Here is a 13,082-nt window from a genome sequence, read left to right on the forward strand (position 1 = left end):
CATGTGGCTGCTTCAGCTGGGTGCTTGGCTGGGGCTGGAATGTGTAAGATGGTCTTTCATCCTTGAAGACCTCTCTCCATATGTTCTCTCAACATTCAGAAGTCTAGCCTAAGCTTCTTTATAATAGGGAGCTTTCCAAGTGAACAAGCCTCAATGTGCAAGTGCCTATCAGGCCTCTGTTGTATCACATTTGCTACTATCCCATTGGCCAGAGCAAGTCACATGTCAAAGCCCAGCATCAGTGCTGGTGGACCATACAAGGGAATGACTTACAGAAGCCATCATTCTTTGGAGACCACCAATGTAACAATCTGTAACAGCCATTAATTAAATATTAACAACGGAGAATCACAGTTTAAAAAGTGTTTTCATATTTTTTATTTCATTCTGTTAACAATAAGCCTTTGAGTAACAAATATTTGCCACCTGTATTTTACAATGAAGGAGACTGGGGCTCAGAAATCTGGACACATAAAACCAAACAACTAGAAAGTGGTAGAGCTGGGACTTCAACTCAGATGTTCTTACTGCCAATCCTGTGGTTTTGACCACATCACATTTACCTTTGGCCAGTACAGCCTGTGTTATCTAGTTATGATTTCTGTATTTGATCTTTTTAGGTTTTGAAAATTTGTTGGCAAATAAAAATAAAATCATCTATTTTTTAAAATATGTTTTCTAGAGCTTAACTTTATTTATTTGTGGTTTAGAAGAAAAAAAAAAGAGCACCTAATTCTTAAAGACTTTGGTAAAGATCTTGTAACAAAGGTATTTGCAACACTTGCTTATTGTGAAGCAAGCCTCAACTAAGCCAGGATGGTTGTTTGGAAGGACACATCTTATGTCAAAACCTGGAAGGGGATTTACTCAGACTTTGTGGTACCCAAAGGCTCTTCTGAGGAACAGGAGTGTCTTTATAGCACCCTAGCCCAAAGCCAAAGAGTTGCAGCCCCAAACCCCCAGACCCAAGTTCCTTCAGTCATTTATATTACTGTGCAAATGTCAGTACTAACAGATCTCAACTGGCTCACAGGACTTGTAATCCTGGGGTGGAGGTAGGAAGGGAGTGTTATAAATAAAAATTCATATTGAGAAAGAAACTGAAATTATCTGATTGTTGCTTGCAATTCCTGGATACTTGAGAATAAATCATGAGGCAATCAGAAGTGCTACCTGTGGTGCTGTTGCCATGGTAATCAGTAGTCAAGGAACAGAGATCCTGGGGAACTCCAGCCACTGCTGCCTCATCATGGGTTGGAATCTGACACCAGGCCATCCTTTGATGAGATGCTCCACTGCGGAATGCCCTCGGCGAAGTCCTGTCCTCTGGTTCCATACTCTCGGCTCCCAGCCTTCAGGTGACACTTTTCATTAGGAACGGAGGCTGACTGGGCATTTGAACCATTCCCTTCGTTTTCCTTTTCACTTTCCTGCTAAGGAGAGACAGGAGAAAAAGTGCAACAGAGCAACCAAATACCTCTGAACTCCACTCTTGTAGAGATGCTTTTTTTTTTAATTGAGATTTTTCAGATACCATACAACTATCCAAAGATCCAAAGTGTACAATCAATTGCCCACGGCACCACCATACAGCTGTGCATCCATCAACAAAATTAATTTTTTTTTCAATTTTTAGAACATTTTCACTACTCCAGAAAAGAAATAAAGACAAAAAAAAAAAACAGAAACTCAGATCCTCCCATACCCCTAACCATGCCCCGCTCCATTATTGACTCATAGTTTTGGTATAGTACATTTGTTACTGTTGATGAAAGAATGTTAAAATACTACTAACTGTAGTATATAGTTTGCAATAGGTATATATTTTTTCCCTATATGCCTCTCTATTGTTAACTTTTAGTTATAGTGACATACATTTGTTCCAGTCCGTGAGAGAGATTTCTAATATTTGTATAGTTAATCACGGACATTGTCCAGCACAAGATTCACTATTTTATACATTCCCATCTTTAACCTCCAACTTTTCTTCTGTTGTCAGGCATGACTCTGAACTTACCCTTTCCACCCTTTCACACACCATTCAGCACTGTTAGTTATTCTCATAACGTGCTACCATCACCCCTGTCCATTTCCAAACATTTAAGTTTACCCTAGTTGAACATTCTGCTCATAATAAGCAACTGCTCCCCATTCTTTAGCCTCATTTCTATATCTTGGTAACTTATATTTCATTTCTATGAGTTTACATATTATAATTAGTTCATATCAGTGAGACCCTGCAATATTTGCCTTTACGTGTCTGTCTTATTTCACTCAATATAGTGCCCTCAAGGTTTCTTCATCAACTCATTTCTTTTAAGGTGGTTTTCTTCACAAACTATACATTCTGTCCTCAGTAAACAGCCGTTGGTTCCCCGTATAGTCACGTATTTATGTATTGAGCACCATCGCCACTCACTATGTAAGGATATCTCCATTTCTTCCACAAAGATGGAGGAAGAGTCAAAGAAGACAGAGAGGCAAAAGAAAAAGAAAAGAAAAAGAGAGAAAAACAAACAAATAAAAAAAAGAACTTGATAGCTAGAAAGCGACAAAAGGAAAGACAGTACTAACCTAAAGTAGAACAAAGAGTCAGACAACATCACCAATGCCAGGAGTCCCATACCCTTCCCCTATTTCCTACCCCCCAAATGCATTTAGCTATGGTATATTGCCTTTGTTACATGAAAGGAAGCATAATGCAATGTTTCTGTTAATTTCAGTCTCCAGTTTGCATTGTCTTTTCCCCCCAATCCCACACTCTTTTTAACACCATGCAATGTTGACATTCATTTGTTCTACCTCATGTAAAAACATATTTGTACCTTTTATTACACTCCTTGAGCATCCTAGGTTTCCCTGAGTTACACTGTCCCAGTCGTTATCGTTCATCTTTTGTTCTGGTGTCCCACATGGTCTCAGCCTTCCTCTTTCAACCATATTCACAGTCATCTTTGTTCAGTGTACTTAGACTGCCGTGCAACTGTCTCCCCAAATTGTTTCCCAAACCTCTCATTTCTGTCTTTTCCTTTCTGTCTGCAGTGCTTCCTTTAGTGTTTCCTGTAGAGCAGGTATCTTGTTCACAAACTCTGTCATTGTCTGTTTGTCAGAGAATATTTTAAGCTCTCCCTCATATCTGAAAGATAGTTTTGCTGGATATAGGATTCTTGGATGGTGGTTTTTCTCTTTCAGTATCTTAAATACATCAACCCACTTCCTTCTTGCTTCCATGGTTTTTATTGAGAAATCTGCACATAGTCTTATCAAGCTTCCTTTGTATGTGATAGATCGCTTTTCTCTTGCTGCTTTCAGGATTCTCTCTTTATCCTTGATGTTTGGTAATGTGATTATTAAGTGTCATGGCATAGGCCTATTCAGATCTATTCTGTTTGGAGTATGCTGAGCTTCTTGGATTTGTAATTCTATGTCTTTCATAAGAGATGGGAAATTTTCATTGATTATTTCCTCTATTATTGCTTCTGTCCCTTTTCCCTTCTCTTCTCCTTCTGGGACACCAATAACACGTAAATTCTTGCTTTTCATTTTGTCTTTAAGTTCCTGGAGACGTTGCTTGTATTTTTTCACTCTTTTCTCCATCTGCTCCTTTGCGTGTAGGCTTTCAGGTGTTTTGTTCTCCAGTTCTTGAGTGTTTTCTTCTGCCTCTTGAGATCTGCTGTTGTATGTTTCCAGTGTGTTTTTTATCTCTTGTGTTGTGCCTTTCACTTCCATAGTTTCTGCCAGTTGTTTTTTCGAACCTTCAATTTTTACCTTATGTACGTCCTGTGTTTTTATTATATGGTTCAGCTCTTTTGCCATATCTTCCCTAAACTTTTGAATTGACTTATTATTGGTTGTTTCAATTCCTGTATCACTGTTGAAGTGTAAGTTTTTTCCTTTGACTGGGCCATAATTTCATTTTTCTTAGTGTAGGTTGTAATTTTCTGTTGTCTAGGCATGGTTTCCTTGGTTATCCCAATCAAGTTTTCCCAGACTAGAACAGGCTCAGGTCCCAGAAGGAAGAAATATTCAGTATCTGGTTTCCCTTGAGGGCATGTCTTAGAAAATTGGTGCAGCCTGTGATGCCTCAGGTCACTGTGCTTTTCTGCCCAGCAGGTGATGCCTGTTAGCCTATAATTCTTGACTGGTGTGAGGAGGTGTGGCCGTGTTCCCCCAGGCTCTGGGGTCTGGTTCTGAATGGAAAGGGCCCCACTCCTTTCCTGTTAGAGAAGATAGACCCCCTAGAGGGAGGTTGTTAGCATTTCAATGGTCTCTCTCTGCTTCTGCTATCTCCACCCTTCTCTGAGTCACAGCACTGGGAACTGAAAATGACTGGGGCTTTCTCCACTGAGCCGAAAAAGGAACAGACAGTCCCCTTCAGAGCTAGTCCAAGGCAACCCTCCAGCTCTCCAAGGTCAGTCATCACCCAAAGCCTCTGTCTGCTTTTTGGGGATGCGTACCTGTAGTGAGCAGTTCACACTCACTAATTAAAACCCCAGTTGGAGCTCAGCTGAGCTGTATTCACTTGCTGGGAGAGAGCTTCTCTCTGGCACCACGAGGCTTTGCAGCTTGGGCTATGGGGGAGGGGGCTGCCGGCTTGGATCTGCAGGTTTTACTTACAGATTTTATGCTGTGATCTCAGGCATTCCTCCCAATTCAGGTTGGTGTATGATGAGTGGATGGTCTCGTTTGACACCCTGCAGTTATTCCAGATTATTTACTAGTTGTTTCTGGTTTTTTTTGTTGTTGTTCCAGGGGGGCTACTTAGCTTACACTCCTCTCTATGCTGCCGTCTTCCCCTAGAGATGCTCTTGTAAAAAACTTCCTTAAGATAAATATTGTATGATTTCGCTTATATGAAATAAGTAGAACAGGTAAATTCATAGACAGAGAAAATAGACTACAGGTAATGTGGGGCAGGGTAGGGTGCATGTGGAATGGGGAGTTGATTTCTCATGGGTGCAGAGTTTCTGTTTGGGATGATGGAAAAGTTTTGGTGATGGGTGGTGGTGATGACAGCACAACATAGGGAATGTAATTAATACTGTCTAAATTGTACACTTGAAAGCAGTTAAAATGAGAAATTTTATGTTGTATATATGTTACCACAATAAAATTTAAAAAATTAAAGCAGCTTCAGCTTTCACACTCAACAATCCTCACTGACCCACTTCATGACATTCTAACTTCACAGGGGTTGGGCAAGGAAAAGGTGTCATGGGAGTGAAGGGAATTTAAAAAATAAAGTTGCTCAGTGAAAATGTGGTACATAGGGAAATTCTCCTCTACACCAGCCTAAAGTTGGAGCAGCCAACCTTCCCATATCAGAGCCCTGGGTGTCCCGACAGTATGTTACATACCTTATTTTGCATTCTGTAGTACTCATTTAAGACATACTGATACTTGGGTTGATTAAGACCAAAGAAGATAGCAAATTTTCCACCAAGGAATTCACATGCTGAAAGGAGAGAACAAACATTTTGGTAAATGGAATTAATAACTAAAGCTAAGCAATGCCAAGAATTTAAATTTGCCTGCAAGTGATCTATTACTGCACTTAACTTCAAGGCTGACAAAAGGTTGCAATTGCTCTTAACTCTAAAAAAATTCTAGGACTCAAAGGGAATTTGTCAAATTTTTTTGTCTTCACGTGGGATCACATCTAAACTATCCTTTCCAGGTGTGTATTATCAGGAAGGATTTTCAAAATACTTAACAGCTACAGCAAGGGTCCTGGCTAATCAGAACTGATGCTGCCCTTCCCGATGTATATCAGCTGACCATCACCTGTGAGTTTATTCCAAATTACACCAAAAACTCAATCCAGCGTTAACAAGAACCATGTCAGAAATTCATCCATGCGTCAAGACAAATCCCTGCAGCTTCACTGTCTGCCTCCCTTCACTGCCTCCAGTGACAGTAGCAACGTGGTCTGCAGGCTCAGCACTGTGATTATTTGAGTAAGGGATAAAGGTTTAGCGTGATTAATGAGTGGTCTTCTAAAGGTGCTTCCTAGAAATGCTTTCCTTTAACATTAGAGGACTTCTGACCCACTGTTAAAGGATTTTCTGATTCCCCTGACTTACTCCACCTCTAGGGATATTGTTCATATGGTACATCAAAATCAGGCTCTCCATTTTATGTGCTTTATCTTTTTAAAGATATTGTAGTTCTTTATTTTGTGCATTTGCCACAGTAACTAGTACACATGTAGAAGAGAAGTCTCTAAAATATCAGAATAAAGCTTAGGAGGCTTTACTGTTTAAGAGCTACTAGAATTTTAAATTGAAATAATTAATTAGTTACCATTTAGTTTCCAACTCTACTCAAGTCTCCGTGAAGAGAGCACAGCACTGACGGCCAGCTCATTTATGCCTCCACTTCTATCAAAAGGCCCCAATCAGAAGCACTTTAACACGACAGTTCTTTGTGGAATCCTCACGGCATCCTCTCCCTGCCACCCTGGGTCAAGGCACAGTATGTGAACCACTGTGGTCACCTGTCTTCCTCCATACTCTCAGTCCTATATTGATGTTTTGCTTCCTCTCCCTTACCTAATTTCCTCTGGGTTCCTCCCTCCAAAATATTTCACCTCTTATTCTTCAATCAGTAAGAGCGTCAATCAACTAAAGCATAGATCTCTCTGGAAGACAGCATTTCTTCTGCCATGTACCATGATCAGGGTAGTGTCTGTGTTCACCTGGGTCCCCAATGTGACTTCTAAATCATTAATCCTCCACCCTTGTGTAAAAGCTATTCTTTTTCCTTGGAGGCTGATACCATCTGACTAAAGAACCCTATCACCTTTTACTGTATTTTAAAGGCCCCTCATGCCCCAGGTCACTCTCTTGCCCCAGTTCCCAAGTTGGCCTTAGCCAGACGTATTTTCATAGCTCTGTTAATGTATCTCCTCTGTATGTCAGCATTTCTGAGTCTCTCAGTTCATCGTCCCCAGGCTCCTTTATCCTGGCAACTGCGACAACAAATTATAATTATAGGCTTGTTAACTGGTCTATATTATCTACTTAATATTGAGCCCCTTGCAAGCAGAGACTGCCATTTGTCTTTGTGCCTCAGGGTCCAGCACAGTGCCAAGCATGTGGTAGGCATTCAGTAAATGCATATTTCATGAATGAATAAAGATCTTTTTCTAAGAGCTGCATATTTTCTCAGATTTCCAAAGTTGTTTTCCTCCCTGTCATATACACATTCATATGCAATAAAGAAGGAAATGAGTAATTAGATACTGATGACTGCATTCTAAAGAAAACTGGTGAAAGTCAAGCAACACAAGATTTAGAATGTCATCCATTAAAAATAGCTGCTTAGCCATTTATTATGCCCCTCCCCCCAAAGGGTTCAATGAAGTTTGTGTTTATAATAGAGTGACTATGATAAGGAGACTTGGAATGATGTCACATAACAACCATTAGAACTGGAAAGTTTATTCAGTGCAGAGTCAAATCAGAGAGACCTGAAAATCTGTCATATGAAAGAGGAACCCAGATCGATTTTTGTTTAATACTAAGGGAGACAGCCAGGATCATCAGAAGAACTTTAAAAGAAGACAGACTTTTGGCCAACGTAAGAATTTACTAACAAGAATTGGCGAAGGATGGAAGGGTCCTCCTGAAGATGTGAGGTTCTGTGCCACTAGGAATGTTCCAGCACAGACCCAGACCACACCATTACTCCTTCAAAATGCTGAAGAGTGGACCAAGCCGTCAGAATTCCCACCCAACTCTGAGAATTATATATTTAGGACAGAAAAAATAAACTTAGAAGTACTTACTAGAAAATGAGGTGCTTGCTATTCGCCCTGCCCAAGACCATAGATAGGCCCCCCATGTAGGTTTGGACTGAAAAAAAGGAAAGAGAAACCAAGTTGAAGGTAATTAAATATGAGTGGTAACAAATCTTGTCTCGTTCAGTCTCTCATTCACTCAGCCCCCATGTTTCCAAATACTGATAGTGTGTTTACAGCATCAAGTGTTGAATTAGTTCTCTGTTCCTCTTTTTCTTCCTCCTCCTCCTCTGTGCTATATTCTTCCATGATGTCTCCATCAGCAAAATGGATGATCCTTTTGGGAGTCCTTTCGGAAGGTCTATTCTTCTTCAGGTCCAACTGCTGGAAACCCTCTTTCTCCATAAGGAAACAAAACAACTAGTAGATTAAAAACAGGACACCTCAGGACAAGTTGCCCAGGGCAGTGTTTCTGCAACTGAAACGTGTCTAATTATTTTCAGTGAATGGTAAAGAAAGAGAGTTCAGAGGTAATCACGGTGATCTCATCAATTCTTCAAGTCCAGAAAAGGATTTTTCTGTTCTGTATCAAAACGAAAGAGATTCACTTAGTACTGAAAATGTGAACATCGGATTTTCAAACAAAAATCTTAATAGGGTTCCCTTAGCCCATATTAATTTCAAAACCCAAAGGGCTAGTAGGAGAGGACTACCTCCCTAAAGAAGTTTCCCATATATTTCAAGAAATATTGAGAGGCAATATAGGTAACGGTTAAAAGCGGTTAAGCTAGGCTTTGCACAGACAGGGAGAAAATATTTGCAAAGTATATATCCAGAAAAGAACTTGCTTCCAGAATATATAAAGAATGATTATAACTCAACAGGTGAAAGACAAACAACTCAATTAAAATATGGACAATTTAAATAGACTCTTCACCAAAGATGATTTACAGATAGCAAATAAATAAATGAAAAGAAGCACAATGTTGTTAGTTATTAAGGAATGAAAATTAAAACCACAATGAGATATCGTAACATACTCTCTGAAATGACTAAAATTTAAGACTAACAATACCAAGTGTCAGCAAGGATGTGGAGCAATTGGAATCTTATACATTGCTAATGGAAATGAAAACTGGTACAGACACTATGGAAGACACTTGGTAAGTTTCTTATAAAGTTAAATGTGCACTTACCATATAATCCTGTAACTCTTTTCCAAGAGAAAGGAAATTATGTCCATCCAAAGATTTGTATGTGGAAGTTCATAGAAGCTTTACTTGTAAAAAGCCAGACACAGGAAAAACCCAAATGTCCTTCAACTGGTGAATGGATAAACAAAATGTGGTAAATTCATTTAATAGACTATTACTCAGTGATTAAAAGTAATGGGCAACCAATAATTGCAACACTATGAATGAATCTTAAAAGCATTATACTAATTTAAAAAGTCAGACAAGAAAGAACTGCATATATTCCTTCTATATGAAACTCTAGAAAAGGTGAAATTGTATAGAAAACAGATTAATGTTTGCTAGGGATGATGAGATGGGGGAAGAGAATGACTGCAAAGTGGTATAAGGGAACATTTTGGGATAATGGAAATATTCTAATCTATTATCATGATTACAGTGGTGGTAATTCAACTGTATACATTTGTCAAAACCAGTTGATTCTCCCATTAAAATTAATTAATTTAAATTATTCCTCACTTAGTGAAGCTGAAAAGCTTTGGAGCCCAAATGCTTAGATTCAAAAATCCTATTACTTAATATCCTTATGCCTTGGTTTCCTTATCTATAAAATACAGATAATATGAAATGATATAGTACCAACCTTATTAAATTGTTATAAGGAGTAAATGAGTAAAGACATATAAGTTAGAACAATTCTTATTACACAGCAAGTGTTTAATAAAAACTAGCTATTATTAAGTACCTATCATTTACTTAATATTGCACATTAGGCACTATTCTAATGTGGAAGTGCACTTATTGTCTTAATTACTTTTAATATATTTTAAGATTATATCAGCAAATATAGCAAACTGAGATAATATGGAGGAATTTTCCTTTCTGATCCAAATACAGAAATGCTGGATAAAATTAAACAAACACAAACAATAAATCATAGTTTCACTAAGAGAGAGAGAGAGGGAGAGAGAGAAAAACTAGGTGTTAGAAAAAGAAAGAAAACTCAAAGTCACAACAGTAAACTGCTAAAGCTGCAATGGCTCCTGGAGATTTCAGAACCAAATATAAGCTTTGGGGCTGGAGTTTTAATACCAGTGCAGGAAAGAGAGTTCCAAATACCAGATGCCATGAGTGTGGAGAGCTGAATGAAGCTACCTGCATAAAATTAAGATAACAAAATACTGCCTTGTCTATAAAATTTGGACTAGAAAAACTACCCAGTGTCCCCCAAAATGTGGCGAAGTAATTTGTCATCTGCTGGCTAAATGGATAAAAATAATCACCCTGAAAAAAAATTGGAACCCTAGGCCAGTTTCACACACTGGTGTGTGACCCAAATTCACATTTCCCGTCTGATATTCACAGCAAAATGATGTCACACCTGCCCAATTCAGGGCTCCTCCAAGGGAACTTGAACTGTTCAGATGGTTTTGTCTGCCTTACTTAGTGGCAGTGTATCACAGAAAAGCCTCAGTAAGAAATAGGAAGAGCTGTTACCATTTGGCTTCTGATGCCAAAGAATAGCAAAGAAAAACCATTTTCATTTGATATTTAAGACAAACAATGTGCTAAACATAATACCATAGTAAAAGTAAACATTATTCATGCCACAAGAAATAAAAGACTCGGTTTAAAAAACATTCTACAACCACCACCAAATGAAAGCCAAAGCATTTTCAAAGAGCAACTTACCTACATAATCCCTCTGGTTTTATCTTTCATTCTTTTAATTGCTTATGTGTTTGGTATTGAAGGTAGTAAAAAGTTTGGTGCTAGAAGTTTGTTCAGTAGATGATAAATGAAGAAAACTAGGCTGAGGTTATAGAGAAACTTCAAATATGCTGACGTGGAAGTGTTCTCTTGTGTGTATCTTATAGGGTGGAACATATTTGAGTTGTGGGAAGGTCTACTATATTTACACATTCAACATTAAATAAATTCAGTGACCCTTAATTTTTACTCATATCGGAATCATCTGGGGATCTTTTTGAAAAATTCCAAAGCCAGGCTATACCTCAGTCTACTTAAATTACAATCTCTGGGGGTGGGACATAAGCATCGGAGTTTTTAAACTCCCCAGATGATCCCAATGTGCAGCAAGTTTAAGGACCAGTGCACTAATGAGAATAGGAAAAGAAGTAACTTCTAAACTGAAGATGAGATCAACTTGTGTTTGGTGATTTGGTGTATTGCAGAATGCTCAAACATCAAGCCAGTTTCAAGACAACTTGTCTATTGTTTTCCAAGAGAGTTTCTTGTTGTCTACTTTCTAAGACCTCCCCTCCCTGCCCCAGCTATCCTTCCCCCTGAACCTCCTTCAAGGTAAAAAGCTGAAATATCAAAAGTTTAAGAATAAGACCTAACAGTCTTACTATAGTCAATTTCCTCCTCTCAAGACCACTTACAAGGTCATACATTTTCAAACCAAAAGAAACACACACACACACACACACACACTTTCTACACCTGGCTCACTACCAGTATATCACAGAGTAATATTTGTTTGCTTTCTAAAGAAAATACTAGTTTGTTCCACATAACAATCATATTGTGCATTAGATGGACATATATATGTTTTTGTTCAAAGAGATCTTAGGGGGGTTGAGAGACAGATCACTCACTCACAATCAATTTAGTGAAATTTTTCTGCCACCTAATGGACACTTTAGAATGTGCTATGCAAAATTCACCTTTGTAATTGCAGTGCCCGTCATACAGAGATGGTTCAATACTGAACAGTTTAGAATCTACTTATTTTTATTTACCAAAACCTTGGGAGCATTGCCAACTTCATGCCAAGTACTACACATGGATGTTTGGTTTAAGTGATCTTTCAGAGGACCAAACATTGCCCTACAACATACTTTTTACCTCGGTTTAATTCTTATGAGCCCCTCTACCTTTTGTTTCTTAAAAACCCTAAATTACAGTCATCATGGATAGTTTGCAAGTAATTAATAGATCATATAATCTCCCCGACCTCTCAGGATTGGGAAACTTCCTCAGGTCTCAGTGGTCAGACTGCCTTTTTTCTGTCTCCATTTACTCCCTTGATGATTTCATTTGGCCTTACAGCTTTAAGTACTATCTACACACACAGATGACTCGAAAATTTATCTCCAGGTCATACATTTCCCCTAAATTCCAGATTCAAATATGCAACAGTCTACTTGACATCTTTAGTTGGATGTCTAACAGAGATCCCAATCCTAACACGTCTAAATCTCTACTCACGATTTCCATGCCCCCACCTCCTTTCATGCCGCCCCCCCACCCGGATCACACACACACCCTACTCCTCTGGCAAACCTTCCCATCTCTGTGAGTGGTAACCTCATTCTTCCAGTTCTCAGGCCAAAAACATTGGAGTCATAATTCATTCTTCTCCTTGTCTCACACCTTACATCAAATCCATCAAGAAATTCTGTTGGGTCTACCCTTTAAATATTTCCAGAATCCTAATACTTCTCACCAGTCTACGGTCACCACCCTGGTCTGCACCATCGTCTCTCACCAGGATTATTGCAGTGACTTCCTAATCGGCCTCCCAGATTCCACCCTTGTCCCCCAACAGTCTATTCTCACATAAAACAGCGTGAGTTGTTCAATCATACGGCAGCTCATATCATTTCTCTGCTTAAAATTCTCCAGTGGGTTCCCAGCTCACCTTGAGAAAAAGCCCAAGTCCTTATGATGGCCTACAAGGCTGTACACCTGACCCTTATTACTTTTCTGACCTCCTCTGTACCACTCACTCTTCCCCTCGCTCACGTCACTCCAAGCACACTGACCTTTCTGTGTGTAGTTCCTCCATCACTCAAAGCACTCTTTCACCTTTGTGCTGGCTGTTCTGACTATTCTTTCTTCCCTTAGACATAGCTCCCTCACTTCCTTCAGGCCTTTAATTCAAATAGAACAGCCCGAGCTCCTCTACCTTTCAAGGCAACTTCCCATTTCCCTCATCCCCACTTTCACTGCTACTCAACATCTGACCCCCTTCTTTGCTTTTTCTCCTTAACACCATCTAACACATTCTGTATTTCACTTATCTTGTTTATCCCTCCCAGTTGGAGGGGTTTATTATCTGTCTGTTCACAGCTGTATCTTCTTCCCCAGCAATGCCTGATGCATAGCTGGAACTCAATGAA

At 39.1% G+C, this 13,082-nt stretch overlaps 1 protein-coding gene across 3 annotated transcripts; it reads right to left on the bottom strand.

Moving 5' to 3' along the window:
* Positions 1-372: 372 nt before the first annotated feature.
* On the bottom strand, positions 373-11,186 carry FAM177B (family with sequence similarity 177 member B). Of its 3 annotated transcripts, XM_037811463.1 has the most exons (6): positions 10,627-11,186; positions 8,938-9,063; positions 7,979-8,324; positions 7,790-7,856; positions 5,358-5,455; positions 373-1,433 (listed from the first exon to the last, which is right to left on the bottom strand). In XM_037811463.1, exons 3-6 carry the CDS (start codon positions 8,144-8,146, stop codon positions 1,248-1,250), a joined length of 519 nt encoding a protein of 172 aa, XP_037667391.1. In that variant the 5' UTR covers positions 8,147-8,324; positions 8,938-9,063; positions 10,627-11,186; the 3' UTR covers positions 373-1,247. The 3 variants fall into 3 exon arrangements, with proteins under 3 accessions (XP_037667391.1, XP_037667409.1, XP_037667400.1); XM_037811481.1 differs by lacking the exon at positions 10,627-11,186 and having other exon boundaries at positions 373-1,430; positions 8,938-9,416; XM_037811472.1 differs by lacking the exon at positions 10,627-11,186 and having other exon boundaries at positions 7,979-9,416.
* Between the last annotated feature and the right edge of the window lie 1,896 nt (positions 11,187-13,082).

This window comes from Choloepus didactylus, chromosome 2 (assembly GCF_015220235.1).
Source record: "Choloepus didactylus isolate mChoDid1 chromosome 2, mChoDid1.pri, whole genome shotgun sequence".
In the NCBI taxonomy this organism is placed as follows: domain Eukaryota; kingdom Metazoa; phylum Chordata; class Mammalia; order Pilosa; family Megalonychidae; genus Choloepus; species Choloepus didactylus.